The sequence below is a fragment of the Lampris incognitus genome, chromosome 8, assembly GCF_029633865.1.
Source record: "Lampris incognitus isolate fLamInc1 chromosome 8, fLamInc1.hap2, whole genome shotgun sequence".
Classification (NCBI taxonomy): domain Eukaryota; kingdom Metazoa; phylum Chordata; class Actinopteri; order Lampriformes; family Lampridae; genus Lampris; species Lampris incognitus.
Window position 1 is genome coordinate 23,131,546 of NC_079218.1, and position 18,614 is coordinate 23,150,159.

Sequence of the window (18,614 nt, forward strand, 5' to 3'; positions counted from 1 at the left end):
GACATAACGATGTCTAATTCATTGCAGTGGCAGTTAAATTTTCGCTGCCACTTGTCCTTCCTGAAATCAGCATCTGCTATGCAACAGCATTTGTAGAAAAACAGTTCCCAGCCAATCAAATCTGACCACTTTTTTATTGTATTGTGACAGTCCTTGTAATTTAAGCAGGCTTTACGTGACAGTGGACAATCACACACTCGTGTGTCACATTTTATGTACAATTGTCCCACTGTCCGGTTTTGGCCCAGTGATGCTCAGTGGTAAAATGCATGGCTGTATTGTTTTACTTTTGGTATGCCAATGGCATCCAAATGTCAAACTACTTGCCATCAGTCCTGGCAGAGTTTCGTTTCTTATCTTAAACATTCAGATTATATGACAACCAAATGAATAATATCATGTATTTGGTTGTTTGTGTAAAATAGAAAAAAAAATTTCGACACAGTTTTGACAAGTTTTATTTTGACATTTTTAAGTGATGTTCTGTGGCATACCACAAGGGTGTTTGAATGTGAGAATTGCCAAGGATCTCGATTTCATTTTGTAAATTGCACGAGGTCTAGTTTTTGTTACAGTGCCAATTGGGAAAGGGATACCATGATTTGTTTGCGACATAAATGTTAATGAAAGTAAATATTCTCTCAGGCACAACCTTTTTATTGCATTATGTAAGTTGGCCAATAGCTCTGGGAAACTTTTAGATCAATTTCGCAGCACAGATTAGAAGGCTATGAATCCCATTTACGGAAGAGCTCCCTCATGAAATGCTCTTTGAAACTTTTATATTTTTGGATGTAGAGAGAAATGAACCCAGCAAAGCAACGATCTGCCGACAGCACTTTCATGTGGGGGGGGGGGGAGAGGCGGACACAAGAGAAAGCAAAAGGAGATAGAGCGAGTGAGGGGTATGAAGAGAGAGAGGGAGAGAGGGAGAGAGAAGATAAAAGCACTCCCAAAGCCATCTGGAAGTAGCCAGGACACACAAGGATTGCTTTTATGCTGCTAATTCCACTGGGATGTGCAGCATAAAAGCGAAGCATAGATATTGTGTTATAACTGTTGAAAACAACCACGTTGCCCTGGAATACTAATTTTGGCGGTCAGAAGAAAAGAAAAAAAACTATTTCAATTTGGGAGTAAACAGGCTTTTTGGAAGGCCCTTTCAGTGGACTTTTCTCAGCGGATAGGCTGTGCTGTTGTTTTATGCATTGATATGGACCTACAGGTTGACTACCTTACAGATACTTCCAGAGGCACTGTATGGAGACTTGCAGCCTGTACTTGGAAGGCTATTTTTGGTGTTTCACACAGGGAGCCATACCTAGAGGGGCATGAGGGGGTAAAAAGCCTAGATAGAAAAGCAACAAAGAGAGGACAGACGAACTCTTTGAACCATACAGTCGTCGTTTGGCCTCTTTTTGCCTCAGCTGATTGAACACCCCCCACACACTACCCACACATGTTGCCGCCACTGCCTCCCACACCACGAGACACACATGCAAACACATGTTTCACTCTTCTTGGCTGCTGGCCAGGAGCTGTCATTGCTGTTACAGCATGAGTTGTGCTATATCTATATCTCAGGTTGTTTGACGCTCCCGCAGACGGCAATGCAAAGCGGACCCCACAGGGCAAAGCAGCAGCCATTCTTGAAAAGCAGATCTGAGCACGATGAACAATAGCGAGTGACTTACCTGCTAATGGCTAGTTACTCTTGGACTTTTCCAGATCATTTTTAAAAGCTTGTTTGTTCTTATCCCACCTTTTCTTTTTTTTTTTAACATTAGTCATTGAAAGAGATTTTAGCTTAGACACCTTTTTTTTTTTTTTAAAAAACCCCAACAAATTGCTTAATGGAAAAACGCTAGGAACCTCCGTATGTGTCACTTGGCAGACATAAAGGTCTTGATGACCACAAGTTCTCAAAATAAAAGGTATTTTGAGGTCAGAGTATGCCTTTAAATAGCAGGGCTTGGGAGATTTACCTCATTTGTCTGATTTCCCCGTTTGAAGTCATCACCACTTAAATTTTATATGAAAGTTTTAACAGGCAGGGAAAAAAAGAATTTTGGAAAGGAGCAAAATAAACAAGTATTTAAATCAATGCACCTGAGTGCAATAAAAAAAAACTGCATGTTTCAAGTATTTCCTGTTGTTTTTTCCATTTAGATCGCCATCATCTGCAGCCTCAGCCATTGTCTTCATTTGTTTCTATTAACTCTTAATATCCCTTTTCCAGAGTTGAGCTCTCCCACATAAGTAAACACAGACTCTGTCTGTTTGGTTATCATTTTTATAGCTAATATCTAATAACTGATTGATTGTTGTGGCATTATATAAAGCCACCTCGTTGGTACTAGAAAAGCTTCAGTGATTGTGGATTTGAAAGTTACCGTCCCGACTTTCAGTGTGCAGTTTATTTATTTAGTGTGTGTGGGGGGGGTATTTATTTATTCCATTATTTGTCAAGCTTTGCCGCCAGAATTGAATCCCTATTAGCTTTCAATTTATAATCCCAGTGTCTAATTCCCCGCCGAAGTTATCACCCTCGCCTAGTTTTCCATCCTCTTTTTCCCCATTTTACTTTCCCAGAGATCATTGTATTCCCTGCTTCCCACTTCTTCACCTCCCCCTCGGGCCCTGTGTCTCCAGCCTTAATAAACTTCAGCATTGCCTTTGACAATGTGTGACTTGAAAGCAGGAAATAATGGGCCCTAAACACTAAATCTTTACAGGTTATTGACCTGCAGAAAGAGAGGGAGAGTGGGGCAGGAGGCACAGTGTGTGTACGGCTGCATAAAGTTTTGCCATTTAGTCCGACGTTGCAGAGGAAGGGAAGAGGGGAAAAACGGGATAGGAATAATTAGGATATGGAGAAGAGGGAGAGACTTAAAAAAGCCTCATACAGTAGTCATTAGTTTCCACAGCCTCTGACGACGAAACTCGTGCTTGCAGGAAGCCGGACGTAGACCCCGTGCTATGACTCTGTGGCAGTTAACTGTGACCGCTGCTGTAAGAAAAACACCGCGGTACGTAGGTACAACGTCTGGATCCAGCTCAAGAGCAGTCACCTTAAACCTCAAACCGTTACGACCACCACCACACCCAGGGGGGGGGGGGGATGACAGGCCAAACGAGTTTCTCTGCCCTGCTCTGCCAGCCGCCCTATCCCTTTTTCTTTTTGGCTATAAATGCATTTATAGCACTGTAAAGAGGATGTCAATTGCTGGATTCCCAGCAGCAGGCCTGGCAACAGTCTGCGGTGGTCGCAGGGGTGAGGGTTCAACTCCTGGTCAGGAGCTCAGGTTTGTCTCCCTCCCTCCCTCCCTCTCCCTCTCTCCTGCCCCCTCACCCCCTAAAGCTCATGTACAGAATTAGACTATCGGCCTAACATGTACACACGTCAGTCACCTCCGAATGTTGTCTTTACGCACTGTTATGTCCCCAGACGGGATCTTCGATGAGATAGTTTGTGTCACGGTTATTGGTTTGGTAAAGGAGAGGAGTCTGAATGGAGCTACGTTGCTCTGCTGCAGCCGAGAGGAGGAGACGGACGGTTTTCAACCCTGACGGGGCTTCAACGGGAATGTTCACTAGCTGTGTAAATATAACGGAGGCTCATCAGAGATGATGTATGAAAGACATATACGATTGACGTTATGATACTGTCGGGAAATGTTGAGGTCTTCTGGAAGAAAAAAAAAAGAGCAGTTTGTTGGTCAGACGTACAATTGGGTGTGATATGTGAGGAAATGGAGGCGCAGCACGTCCACATACCTGACTTGCTATAATATGACTATCATATAGTAGGGCTGCATGATGCCGTGCGGGAACATTTTAGTTTATCTGCTAGCTGCTGGCTCCTGGAAGTCGGTTTGGATTAAAGCACCTGCTGGAAGAGTGTGTGTAATATTGCTTTAGGCTGTGAATGTCACCAGTGTTCTGCTGTGATGTCAGGTTTTCACGAATGCACTCGAACATGTTTTGTGGTTGGTGGTTCAGAGGTGCCAGGGGCACTGTATACAGGCAGTTAGCGTTGGTTATATCGAGATAGCTACCGTGACTGGCTGTTCTAGGTCAACGCTTAACCCTCCTCGGGTTTACTGGTGCAGAGTTCACCGCTTCTTCCTCGAAGAATTTAGCACGAGACCTTTCGGCACACCTCAGAACATCTGACTGTAATTCAGATTTGGTCTCAACTCTGCTGCAATCTCTGCAAGCCCTTTTCTTTTTTTTTCTCCTTCTTCTAAAAATAGACTTGGGTACACTAAAAATATAAAAGTATAGTTTCCTCAGAGTCCAGAGGGTCACTCATTTTGTAATTTGAGACGAAAGGACCCCACCACCGACAGCCGAATAAGCCCAACTAGCATCTATTAATTCCAGGCCCCGGGGCCCGTGAGAAAGGGTCCACTTTGGCACTTTGGAATAACCTAAACTCACTTCCTGCCACTTCACACCAGGAGAGCCCCGGGTGGTTCCTCTTTGCGTCCAGCTCTTGTTTCCTTCCTTGCTCTGCTTAACACACGTGCATGTGTACACACACACACACACACACACACACACACACGCACACACGCACGCACGCATGCACAAACATATACATGCGAAGGACTTTAAGAGGCCTTTGTGTCCGGCAGCTACCATGGCCTGCAGGAGCACACGGATACATGTCAAGGCCTCGTTTTATTCTCTTTTCTGAAAACAGAGGGGGGTGGAAAGAAAAGCTGAAAACACATGGCACCTTTCACCTCCAGGGGCAGCCAAGGAGGAGGAGAGCGCAGGGGGGAGTGGAGGGGTCGGGGGTGTTTTGAAACATTTGGTCAGTGTCTGGCACCAACAGTGTAATTGCTGTCCATACTGGCAGTCGGGTTGTTGGACAGATATATTGTAAGTGAGTGTGTGTGTGTGTGTGTGTGTGTGTGTGTGTGTGTGTGTGTGTGCGCGCATGTGCATGCGCACATATGAGTGCTCGCATGTGTATGTGTTGGTTTTCTTCAGCCCTCAGCGTGTGTGTTGACACAATGCCGGGTCCAAGCACTGAACTAGGTCCATCTATCGCCAAGAGAGTTCAAATGAAAGGCGAGGAAGAGAGGGAGACCAAGAAAGGAGGGATGAGTTGCTGGACTGGGAGCCCCTGCCCTCCTTTTAGGTCAAGAACTCTGAAAATGCATTCACTGTGCAGAAAAAGTAAGGCGAGAGAGGGAAGGAGAAACTTGGAATAGAAAAGTGAAAGATGGTCTTGGACCCTACTTGACAAACAAATTGGTCTGAAGCCAAAATGGATTAAGGGGTTGAACTGGGGAAATAAATAAATAAAGATTAAACTGAAAGAAAAGAATAGGAGTGACTGTTGGTACAATGGGAGCTCATCCGTTTTGAAGGGGTTGAATTTAGAACCTTTATGTGGAAGTGCCGTGTGTGTGTGTGTGTGTGTGTGTGTGTGTGTGTGTGTGTGTGTGTGTGTGTGTGTGTGTGTGTGTGTGTGTGTGTGTGTGTGCGCGCGCCTTTGCACGCTCTGCAAGTCAATATTTGTCTGCTTTGCCACGTCCCTAGACATCCCATTCGGTGCAACAGACCGTAAAGCTGTCAAATGCGACCTGAATATTCTCTGTCTTCATCTGTTTCTCTGTCTCCCCCCCCCCCCTCTCTCGCTCTCTCTCGCTCTCCTTCTTTTTCCCTTTGATTTCCTTTTCCTCTCTGTCGATAAGAATATCATTGGGACTGAACATGTTCCCGTGCTTTCGATGGCTTGTCATTTTTTTTTCGCGCAAAAAAAGAGATTATCTACAGCTGTCTTATCTACAGCAGTGTGTTTGCTCTCACTATGAAGACAGTTCTGTGTGTGTGTGTGTGTGTGTGTGTGTGTGTGTGTGTGCGTGCACACCTATGTCTTCCTGACAGTCGCAAGGACCAACACACAACACGTCTTCTATAGGTGCCGCGGTGCCATCTGTCTGTGTGCCACATGCAGCTGATTCATGTGTGCCCGTGTGCCACCGGTGTGCTCGCCGCGCTGGCGAGGATGCGAGTGTGTGTCGTCTGCACGTTGAGGCTGAGACCCTGTGCGTTTTGTGTCGGGTTGCAAACGGGCTGTCGCGTCGCAAACGGGAGTGCAAATGTCCGTGCATGCAGGAGTGGTGTTATAATCACACTGTTGCCTCTCATCCCCTGTTTGCATGCGTGTGTGTGTGTGTGTGTGTGTGTGTGTGTGTGTGTGTGTGTGTGTGAGTGAGTGAGTGAGTGAGTGAGTGAGTGAGATAGAAACGATGGCGCCCGTGCCCAGTGTTGGGTTTATTTTTTTTTTCCTATATTTTGAGATGAACCCTGGCACGGGCCCAGAGTTTCTTGAGCCTTGATAAAAACGTGCTGGGAGCGCGGCAGTACACACTTACCCAAGCATAAGGTACAAGCAGTGCTAGGTAGGGCCTGTCCTTTTCAATTGGCAGCCTTTGTGCTGTTCCACGACTGATAAGAGGCAGGTGTAAATAAAATTGTACAGTACGGCTCGTTATAATGCTGAAGGTAAAGAGATGGAGGGGGCTGTGGTGTCTACGCTCATTGTTCTGACTGTGTTTGTGTGTGTCTGTGTGTTTATGGATTTTTGCTGGTTTTCGGTACTGAGTGTACTATCTTACGTAAGCCATTTATGTAGGCTCAGTGAACAGCCAGTCTGTTTTTGTTGGTTACTGTGTTTGTCTGCCTGAGTAGCCTCCCTCCCTTCCTCCGTCTGTCACTCTCTCTCTCTCTCTGACTCTCTCTCCCCTGATCTGTTTGTCTGCCTCTGTCTTTCTCTCTCTCTCTCTCTCTCTCTCTCTCTCTCTCTCTCTCTCTCTCTCTGACTCTCTCTACCCTGATCTGTTTGTCTGCCTCTGTCTTTCTCTCTCTCTCTCTCTCTCTCTCTCTCTCTCTCTCTCTCTCTCTCTCTCTCTCTCTCTCTCTCTCTCTCTCTCTATCTCTCTCTCTTGCTCACCCCCCCCCAGCCTGTTGTCACTGCTGAAACCATTTAGTAGGATATCAGTCTGTCATCAACAGATACTTTGTAATTAGCCTTCTAATTTACAATTTATACTAATGCTGAGAGCAATCAGAATCCAGCCACTTGTGGCACCTTCCTGGGCAAATATGTATGCACTGAGGAGGGTATTATCAAAATGCCACTGCCACTGTGAAGCTATCCATCTGTTGCACTGGGAAATTTTGAAAATTGCATTGTGTCCTATTCTGCTAAAGCCCCTCTGTCTCTGACCCCCCCCCCCCCAAGCAAATGACTATTTCATAAGTAGATTCAAATTAAGGTTCATAGATCATATTTGCTAAATGTGTTTATAGTTCACGGGGGCATGGTGGCGCAGTGGTTAGCGTGGTCGCCTCACAGCAAGAAGGTCCTGGGTTCTAGCCCCGGGTAGTCCAACCTTGGTGGGTCGTCCTGGGTCGTCCTCTGTGTGGAGTTTGCATGTTCTCCCCGTGTCTGTGTGGGTTTTCTCCGGGGGCTCCGGTTTCCTCCCACAGTCCAAAGACATGTAAGTCAGATGAATTGGCCATACTAGATTGTCCCTAGGAATGTGTGTGTGTGTGTGTGTGTGTCTGCCCTGTGATAGCTTGGCAGCCTGTCCAGGGCGTCTCCTCACCAGCCGCCCAGTGACTGCTGGAATAGGCTCCAGCACCCCCACGACCCTGAGAGCAGGATAAGCGGTTAAGACAATGGATGGATGGAGTTCACCTAATGTGGCAATTTTTCTGAAAGCATGTCTTCACGATCTGTGTTTTGGTTTGTTTGTTCTGTATTTCAGGTTAAGTCAGGGGTTTTCTCTTGGATAATATGTGTGGTGTGTCGATGACAATACAACAGTGTTCTGTGTTATTTGGACAGCACTGATATACTGGAATTTATATGAGCATTGCAAAAGACTTGCCCTCAGGTGGAGGGGCTGATGTACACTAGGGCTGTGTTGTAGCTGTATTTGCCGGAGTGTGATGACTTACACAGACATTTGGCGGTAAGGTGGCCCAGTGGTTAGCACTGTGGCCTCACAACAAGAAGGTCCTGGGTTCGAACCCCAGGCCACCCCAGTTCCTTTCTGTGTGGAGTTTGCATGTTCTCCCCGCATTTGTGTGGGTTTCCTCCGGGTGCTCCGGTTTCCTCCCACCATCAAAAAGACATGCATGTTAGGGTTAATACTCCTGTCTGTGCCCCTGAGCAAGGCAATGGAGAGAAGAACTGCAGTTGGTCCCCGGTTGGTGCAGCTGCCCGCTGTTCCTAGCTGCACAGCTAGGATGGGTTAAATGCAGGGGATGAATTTCCCCATAGGGGTTAATAAAATATATAATTAGATGAATTGTGTGTTTTGTGCAACAGACATGATAGACTCTTTGGGTGGCTGGCTTCAGCATAGTTTTTGATTTTCCTGTCAGTTACTAAAATGACAGTAGATTTTGGTTATTATAAATTAATTACTTTATTTCATTCAATGAATAATAAGTTCAAATTATTTGACTACTGGGCCAGCTTCCTCTTCTGGTTGTTTTTTTTTTGTGGTTTTTTTTGCCTGCCTTTACTCGACATTTCAAGATGTCTATGATTTCCACTGTGTATTAGTTTTTGTTTTGTTTTTTCACATACTATCCTTAATCGATGTGAGCAGCAAGCTGATTTTCTGGCATATATAGAACATTTTGACAATGTGTGGCACGGGACAGTTGGGTTTAGCTTCTGAAATTGCCCAAATAACAGGCTGATATAAAAAGAGCACGGCAGTTTTTGCATTTTATGTAGGACTTCTGCGTTTGGGAGCTCCAGGATCGACATGGTGCCCGATTTTGCACAAAAGCACACAGGTTGGCTAACTCTTAAAATGTTGGATTCTGCATAATGTCTTTGATAAAAGATTCTGTTTAGTCTGCTTCACCCTGAAGAGAGACATCTGTTGCAAGTCCAGCATAAGCAATCTGTGCAAGTATTGTGGAACAGTGTGTGTCAAAACTCCAGATCCAAGTATGCAATAACCCCCCCCCCAAAAAATATTTAGTCTTTGACAAGAACTATTATGGAGAGGCAGCATTGATTTTTCCTAAAACAAATGGGGCCTTTTCCTCTCTTTCCCTGTTAAACCACATCTTTTGCTGAATGAGAATAACTTCTGAACGCCTGCTTGCTTTATGAGATCACATCAGAGGCCGAGCTTTATGATGCGAGTGTGTGGTAGTCATGGTGCACGTGCTTGAGTGTGTGCGTGCTTCTATATTTGTGTGTGTGTGGGAGTGGGGGGGTTCGGGGGCTGCAAAGCTGGTGCTCTCTGACTGCCCACATTCAGTCACATACTGGCTTGTAAATATAAACACGTGCTGATGCACATTTGTCTGTGTTGAGCATGTCTACAAACACATCACAGCAAACATCCTCCTTTGTAGTGGCCTGAAATAATGCCCCCGAAGGGGTATACCTCCAGTGTAGACAAATCGTGCCAGACCATTTAATCTCCCCCTGCATCATGTGACTTTTTAAGAGCTTCTAGGATGCAGTAGGACAGTCTTTGCTCATCTGATCCAGTGAATAAGCAATTTGCTTTGGACAGGTTTAGCAAAGCAGACCTAGGTGGCACACAGAGTATGTGCAAACCTCAAAACAGTGTGTGTGCACACAGGCGTGTGCATGTGTGTGATTGTGTGCTCATGTGCGTGCATGCGTGCATGCGTGGTGTGAAACCAACACAGTACATTGAGTCTCCTTTATCCTTCAGAGGCAATGTGCAACCACAAGTTCATCTACATAAAAAAATATGAAACTGACAGAGCCTAAAATGGCCTGGGGTGATGATGTAGTGATGCAACTTTCAACAGTTATGACAAAACGGAGGAAACCATGTCGATGGAGGGTGTGTAGAGGGAGGTGAAGTCTGCAAGAATTAAAAGGAACTAGTTTTGTATGTATGCCATGCTATTTCAGCATTAATCAAACTTTCGATGCAAAAAAAAACAACCGAAGTTGATTTTTTTCAAACTGATACTACACCTTTTGCAATATTTTTTCTGTTTTTGAATTTTCACCAGCGCTCTTGAAAGTTGATATCAAGATTTTTAAGTTTGATATCTTTATTTGTTTCTGACTGTCTGAAAAGGGGGGGTGGGTGGCAATTTTTAATGTCCTGTGTAAATTCAAAGAAATTGTGCGATATGGCTAGATAATAAATGAAGAAATAAATATTGAATTTTTTTTTAAACATACCATAGTTTTTTTTTTAAAGTGGTTGTTTTATTTTCATTTTAATGTTAGTTGTGTGCTGTATGTTTTGTCCCATGTATTCTTTTTAATTGTAAAGTGTATTAGGACCATGCTGCACAGTGATTCTGCACTTTAAATAAAACTGATTGATTGAATGATTTATAGTTTTGAAATTGGATATCAGGTATTTTAAAGTCGATGTCGAGTTTAATATCTAATGTCAAATTTCAGTATCTATTAAATTAATTGAAACTGTATGTTGAACTGGTTATAAAGCATTTTTATATCAATTTGCAAAATGCATAATTAGGCTTAAAAAAAGTGAATATCAACGCAGATTATGACATGATTTTCAAGTCTATCAAAGGTTCAGATGTCTATCAAGTTATCTTATTAAACTTGAAAAAAATTTGACATGCTTTTTCAGAGAATGTTACATTTCACCACAAGGAACAATTGTGGGTGTGGCAAAATTGCTGATATCCAAATTCACCAAATATAAAATTTCAAAGACATTATCAATTTTTGAAACTTTGACATCACATTTCAGTGTGCAAGGTCAATTTTCAAAAAATCTGATGTCAAGTTTCAAATATATTTTTGATTAAAAAAAAAAAACGTGAGTATGTCATGCTGCTTCACCTGACGTTGCAGCATTGTTGAGTTTAATTACTGATCCTTTCGAGTTCCCATGAGTCCTGGAAAACCACAGAATATTATAGACTAGTTTTTCTGTTATGGAAAGTGCCTGGAAAATGATAAAATTCATCATATATCCTGGAAATATTACTGAGGTCATGCAAAATTATAACATTAGGGCCATTCCCCTCATCACATTTTATTTTTTATAAATCCATATATATATTTTTTTTTTTTTAACATGACGACGCTGGTTGCGTGGCTTGGGTCCTGGACTATTCTGTTGGCGCCTGGACACTGCTTGGCATCCTGTGCATCATATTCTTCATAAATTTTATAAGTCCATCATAATTGTGTTATCCTCTTTCAATGTTGTATTATGTAAATTGTGTAAACACAACATCTTGGGAGAGAGACCCCTCCTCGGTTGATCTCCCTGAGGATTCTTCCTATTTTTTTTCTCCCTGTTAAAGGGGTTTTTTTTTAAGGGAGTTTTTCCTTATCCGATGAGAGGGTCTAAGTACAGTATGTTGTGTTGCTGTTAAGCCCACTGAGGCAAATTTGTAATTTGTGATATTGGGCTATACAAATAAAATTGATTTGATTTGTAAAATTGTATTTTTACCCATTGAGATGGCATATATTTAGCAAAATTTTTCACCGGGATCACATAATTTTTTTTTTGTGGGGGGGGGGGGGGGTTGGGTTTTTTTCCCCCCTTTTTCTCCCCAGTTTTTCCAATTACCCTACTCTTCTGAGCCATCCCAGTTGCTGCTCCACCCCATCTGCCAAGCCAGGGAGGGCTGCAGACTGCTACATGCTTACATGTGGAGTCGCCAGCCGCTTCTTTTCACCTGACAGTGAGGAGTTTCGCCAGGAAGACGTAGCGCATTGGAGGATGACGCTATTCCCCCCCAGTTCCCCCTCCCCCCTGAACAGGCGCCCCACCTGCAGACACGACCAATCGGCTCTGTGCATAACTGTAGTCCACTGATTTCCGGTTTCTACTGCAGCAGTCATACCAGTTTCCTGTTTGTTGGCGTGCGCTATTGACAATGACTTATTTTTCACGTTGCCTCCAAGATTTACCATGGATAAATGTCAATGACATGCACAGAATTTTCGACAAACTTTCACCTTCCCCCATCAGCAAGCGGGTGAAAAGTTTCAAGTTATACATATCAAGTTACATCCACAATTATGAGGATGAGTATCCTCATAGAATAGAAACCAAACCTCATAGAAATCAGAGGTCAGTGGACTACAGTTATGCACAGAGTCGATTGTGTCTGTAGGGACACCCGACCAAGCCGGAGGTAGCACGGGGATTCGAACCAGGATCCCCGTGTTAGTAGGCAACAGAATAGACCACTACGCTACCCAGTACCCCCAGTTGGGGGGGGTTTGTATTTAGTGACCGGCTAAACATCACACGGCCCATTTACAGACTGTTGAGACTTCCACCCATGGTTAATACTGAATGATATGACCTCCTTTGAGCAATGGCTGCCGTGTATATATCTAAGTGAAAAGTCATGGAAACTGATTTCCCTTTGACACCGGTGTCTCTCTAGTTCTGTCTTTGACATGACTTAATTTAAAACAGCGCTACACTCTTCTGCAACAACAGTTGTGAAATGTTTCTGAAAGGGAAACGAAAAGGGAAGTGGCGTTAGTGGCATGTGGCACCTGACCACCCCCCTCTCTCTCTCACACACACACACACACACACACACACACACACACACACACACACACACACACACACACACACACACACACACACACGACTGAACACAGTGGGGTAATGGTTATCACAGCTAAGGGCTGAATCTGTCACAACACAATACGGACCTCCTCACGAATAGAAAAGATGGCAATATTGACAACTATTCAGATAGACCACTTTTTTTTGTTGCATGTTTCAATTTCCCTGTTTCTCTCAGAATTAGCAGGTAATTAAAAATTATTCCATTTCATATCAACTTTTAGGGTTCTCATTCATCATACATTCAGACATTTTTTGTTCTTGCGCTCTCAAAATACTGCCAACCACATGACTTTTGAATGGGGGGGGTCATTCCTTTGCCGTTAAAAGTGAACAATCGTGTCTTCATGAAGAAAAGATTGTATTTTTATTTTATTTTTATTTTATTTTTAGATGGTACAGTATGTGTCTGAATGGGTCCGTAGGCCCAGGTGCCTGTGCATGTTTATTTTTTTTTATTTGTGCGTGTACAGATGTGCGTGAGGATAGGTAGTTACTTTGGACACTTGAAGAGAGTAACCGTTCATGTCACAGAGGTGGTTCCTGTACCCCTCCTTTCTTTTCCCAACTAACAAGTTCACCCCAATCAAAGAGGCCTAAAGATTTATTGCTTTAATTTGGCAGGGGGATGTGGTGGCTGCTGTTGTTACCAAGCAGAGGGCCCCTCCGGTTAATACTTAGCCAACCAGCAAGGGAATCTCACTGGGTGGCTGCCTGCCTGTTGCACCCCTGTTTCCAGTGCTCCCACTTTTCCTTCCCCCAGCACCCCACAATGACCTCCATCAACAGGGCACCTCGCGCCGCTACGTCCGTCTTAAAGCAGGCACCATGCGGGAGTTTCCTTACAATTTATGTCCCAGTGCCACAAGCTAGGGCACGCCCTGCACTAAACTCTCATCTTAAGCTCATTTAACACACTGCTGTTGGCCTCCCACAAGACCAGTCTTGGTCTTGCTCAGACACCAGTGTCTATGAGCACCAAGTCAGGGCTGTGCTCTGCACTTTTTGTTCAAGCACTAAAAAAAAAAAAAAAAAATTATAATAATTTTCACGGTAGCTACAGTCAACAGTACAACTCAGCAAAAATTATGCTTTTCTTTGAGCTTGAGCCTGCCTTGCTCCTCTATGTTCACAAAACTCTTCCCGTTATTGTGGAGAAGGTCAATCGCTAAGTTGGATCAATCTTCGACTCAAACACAGGTTAGCGTGGTGTTTTTTTTTGTTTTTTTTTCCCTGTTAAAAGGACTGCTCAGTGAGCCACAGGCTAGAATAATAGTATCTGTAGTGGATTGAATAATGATGAATCAGGGAATACAACAGCGCAACAGAGTGACTGCCTGATTAATGCAAATGGCAGACATGAGTGAGTGGGTCAGGTCGAAAAGGGGTCGACATTGCCACTACGTGTTTTGCTCTCAAACACTTAAGTGGCTCTCAATTTGGCCACATGCTCATCTCTGCATTTGACACGGTGATCCCATATGCTCATGCAAAAAGTTATGCCTGTCTAACATGCAGCAAAAAAATGACTTGGTTCACTGCTTTGGTTCATATTTTTGCAGAGTTGTTGAGCCAGGATGTAACCTCTTGGTAAATCTAAGCTGTGTTGGTTTTAAAGGTGGCATCACAGAGACTTGTGTTCTTATCGCGCTAAATTACTGTGGTGCATCTTTGTTTTTTTGTGTTTTTTTTGTTTTTTATTATTATTTTTGCATAACTTGTTGCATAAGGGCTGAACTGGCAGGCACACTCTGTCATGCACAGCCCACGTGTCATTTCTGCTTTTGGTAGGGCTTATTACAGTACAGGCCGTTCCCTAATGTAACCGTGGTTGCAAAACCCGCAAACCATCTCACAAACTTTTTTTTTTCGTCATCTAAGAATTGACTTCCTGTTTTTTTCTTATTGTGCTCTTTCGCTCTCTGGAGGTGTTGTAACCCGGGAGACTGTGCCAAGAACAAACCAATGTCTGGTTTTGCGAGATTGCTATGTGCTTGCATTGAAACAGCCACGCACGCACACACACACACCTTGGCGGAGATTATGTGTGTTCCTGTGTATGTGTATTTTATGGGTGATGTGTTTGGCATGTACAGTACTTTCTGCCAAACCATAAAAAGTCATTGCCTGGGCCTGATCTGATCTGTCTTCCAGCATGCAGCCCCAGTCTGTGCATGTTAAGATCTTGTCTCCTGTCACTGTTTGTACAAGGTTGCTCTCTTATAAACTTTAATAGCAATGAAAGGTTTAGGTGAACATGCCAATCAAGACAATGGCTGGAGGGCTATGTACTCTATCCACTTACATAAACAATGCATGTTACAACAGCATTGCACAAGCGGCAGTAAGGTTAGTGTACTGCAAAGGAGCAGCTGAGGAATACTTCAGGACTGTCAATTTGATGTAGAGTGAGGGATTAGTCCTAAAATGTTTTTATTTTCTCCCCCAATAAATTCAGTTCTTTACGCGAGTCGAATTTCTTCAGTTTGTGCGAACCCTTGAACTTTGTCAGAACATCAGTGAATGTGGGAGGAGGCGAATGCAAGTCCCAGTAGCCAGTGAATTTTAACCAGATTCAGCAGAAACTTTTTTCTCTGCAGAAGCTTTGCTTCTTTAACGCCGGTGTTGAACACGGTCATGAAACGAGACGCCACGGTGTCAGCGTGCCATCTTTGTAGTTAATGTTGCCAGTGGGCTGCTGATTTGCATACAAGTATTGCATGCATTTTACTGGATGAAATCGGCACACCAGCCAAAAAACAGAATAGCTTGTTTTGTTTTTGTTTTTTCCTTTTTACAGTGTGAGTTGCTCTTTGTTTTTTTTTTTAAAGGGACTTTGTATGTATGGAATATGGTAATGAATCATGCTTAAAAAAAATCAAGTGTCCCTTCTATAAGCTGTTTTTGGTCTCTAAAAGTTGCATTTTGCAACTAAAAGTTTTTTTTTTTTTGTCTGACAGGATGTGGAAGCAGGGCAGGCTAAGCTAACTGCTAGCCCATGTAGACCAGCAGTTCTGACAGTCATCCTGGCATTCACTCTCTCAGACAGTGATTTTTTTTTTGTAGTTTGATATGTGGTCTTGTAGTTTTTAGATATGTGTTTTTGTCTGTGTTGCACTGCTGTGGGCTGGGGGAAACAATATCTCATTTCATTTCATGTACGCAAATACATGACATGAAATAACAGTGTTCCTGATTCCTGATACTTCTCTGTATTGGATTAAATACATACAATATATGAGCAGTTGTGTTTCCCGACTCATTTCAGAGCGGTACTTGTGGCTTTGCGTATTAAGACCTAGTCTTTGTCTTTTCTCCAGCTGGTGAGAAGGCCATTGTGTGTGACCAGTGTGGCGCCCAGTTCCAGACAGAAGAATCCCTGGAGGCTCACCGGCAGATCCACACTGGTAGGGACACGCACAAGCACACACTCGCATGCACAAGCCGCTGTGTGCAAACACACGCACATATGCATACACTGTAAGATAAACACACAAAACATGCAAAAGGTGTATCCATGCACACGCACTGTGTACATACATGGAAGAGACAGATGGACCACATGGGCTGTTTCTTCAACGAGACTGTAAAACATTTTTATGCAGGTTCCCTTTCGTAGTCTCTTGCTACTCTCTCTCTCTCTCTCTCTCTCTCTCTCTCTCTCTCTCTCTCTCTCTCTCTCTCTCTCTCTCTCTCTCTCGCTCCTCATACCACAGTGGAGACCCTCAGTTTCTAAAGTCAAGGCAGCTCCGCCAAGTCTCCATCAACATTTAATTTGATCAACGTAAGCATTGTTTTGCATTCGCGGGCTTCAAGAGGAATGTCTAAAGATAATCAAGACGGTGCGAATAAGTTGTGAAAATTGATGAGTATTGATTCAAAATTTGGAGGCAACAAAATAATTTCATGAAATCAAAGCTTCATGAAATGCATTGGAGTCGGATTATGAGGCCCTGCTGACTCCTGCCCTGGGTATGTGGTTGTAAAATCCATGTTTTGGAAGGTTACCACCCTTCACCCTTCTCTGGCTATCTGGGACAGGCTGAGGGATGGACTGACAGATACGTGGATCACATCGTCTCGGATGAGTCCCACTGGCCCTAAATCAAGACATTAATCAACAAACCGGGAAACTTGACAGGCTAATGCTGTTTATCAGGGCACCTAGGAAAATGAGGAAAACAAGGAGGGCAAACTAGGTGCCAAGAAGTAAATAGGGAAAAAAGCAAATCTCCATGCAGCAGATGCATGATGGTCTAGAAAACCCCTAGGTTGTTAATCAAGTATTTTTATTCAGGGATGATGAGGAGAGTGGTGCCCCTCAGATGTAACGGAGGGCAAGGCCATTGACTGCTGCATGTTTAAAGTAGTGTGCGTGCAGAATGACCGTGTGTGTAGGGGGGGCATATAGTACATCATCCTATGACCTTGGTCATCTGCAGATTGTCCTGTCAACATTTAACATTCAGGACATTTCTTCTCTAATAACTGCCTGACAGATTTTTTTTTTTAATTTTCAAAATGAAAAAAAGGGGAAGACATTACTAGAAATGGAAATTCTGACCAGAAATTGGTCACCAAAAATATGCTGCATTCCTATACACGTCGTCGTCGTCGTCATCGTCATCATCATCATGTTCAACATCTTCCGTTCAAAAGCCGCGGCCCAGATGCTTCTTGTCCCGCTGGGTGGCCCCACTTTTTCATCCACACGTCTTGAGGTTTGCCCCTCTTGACCCCCCCTCCCCTTGACAGCGGGGGTGGTGGTGGGGGAGGGGGTGGGGAGGGGGAGTCCTATGGGGCATGCCCTCAGCCAGTCGACTTGCCGGAGGCAAAGAAGGGTTAAATAAGGCTAGTGATCCAACAGCCATAACAGCGGAAAGGCGCACTCTAAATATAGCATTTCAGTCTGGAGCGAATGAGAGGGGCGGAGGGGCAGCGGCAGCTCCAGCCGCAGCCAGACGAGCCTTTCCTGCCAGGCAACCCGAGCAGCAACAGTAGCGGCGTCCATGTCCGGACTCCCTCCCATGCCCCCCCCGGGATTAGAGTTTCAAAAAATGGGCTCCAGCGAGGTGTGTGCCGCCACGGCAGTTTACTGCTGTCCTCAAACTGAAGGGGGAAACTCTCGCTAGACAGTTGCTGTCTCTTTTTTTTTCTTTCCTCACAGTGTCTCCAACCTACATCCTCAGCAGTTAACTGTCTGTTGTTCAGAGGAAAAAGTGGGTTATTACTCATGTCTGTCAAAATGCGGTGCAATTGATGTACATGTTAGTATTTGCATGTGGTGATGGAGAGAGACAGTTGTGTGTGCATGCTGTCCAGTGTAATGTTCAGAGACGTATTGCTTATGTTATTTAACTGTAAGCTAAGCACTGATGGCAATAAACCATCACCCCTGTTTCAGGCCACAGTGTCTGTTCAGAAACAAGGGAAAGGGGGGCTACTGGGTGGCGTGGCGGTCTATTCCGTTGCCTACCAACGGGGATCACTGGTTTGGATCCCGTTACCTCCGGCTTAGCCGGGCGTCCCTACAGACACAATTGGCCGTTTCTGCAGGTGGAAAGCTGGATGTGGGTATGTGTCCTGGTCACCGTACTAGCGCTTCCTCTGGTCGGTCAGGGCGCCTGTTCGGAGGGAGGGGGAAACGGAGGGGTAATAATGTGATCCTCTCACGCGCTACGTCCCCCTGGCGAAACTCCTCACTGTCAGGTGAAAAGAAGCGGCTGGCGACTCCACATGTATCAGAGGAGGCATGTGGTAGTCTGCAGAGCCTCCCTGGATCGGCAGAGGGGGTGGAGCGGCGATCGGGACAGCTCGGAAAATAGGGTAATTGGCCAAGTACAATTGGGGAGAAAAAATGGAAACAAGGGAAAGGATGATGGTGAATCTCTCTCTTCTAGCAGCTACTGTGCAGCATATTTGAGAAAGTTGGAAGCCGAAATGACTCGAGGATGGACCTCTGAGGCTGTGGCCATACTACATAAT

At 44.4% G+C, this 18,614-nt stretch overlaps 1 protein-coding gene across 2 annotated transcripts in view; it reads left to right on the top strand.

The window, feature by feature from the left end:
- zbtb16a (zinc finger and BTB domain containing 16a) overlaps window positions 1-18,614 on the top strand; it is a 145,163-nt gene that overhangs the window by 65,553 nt on the left and 60,996 nt on the right. For both annotated transcript variants that reach the window (XM_056284713.1, XM_056284712.1), the window contains exon 4: window positions 15,950-16,036. In XM_056284713.1, the coding sequence (XP_056140688.1) occupies window positions 15,950-16,036 (87 nt within the window). The remainder of the gene's footprint in view (window positions 1-15,949; window positions 16,037-18,614) is intronic.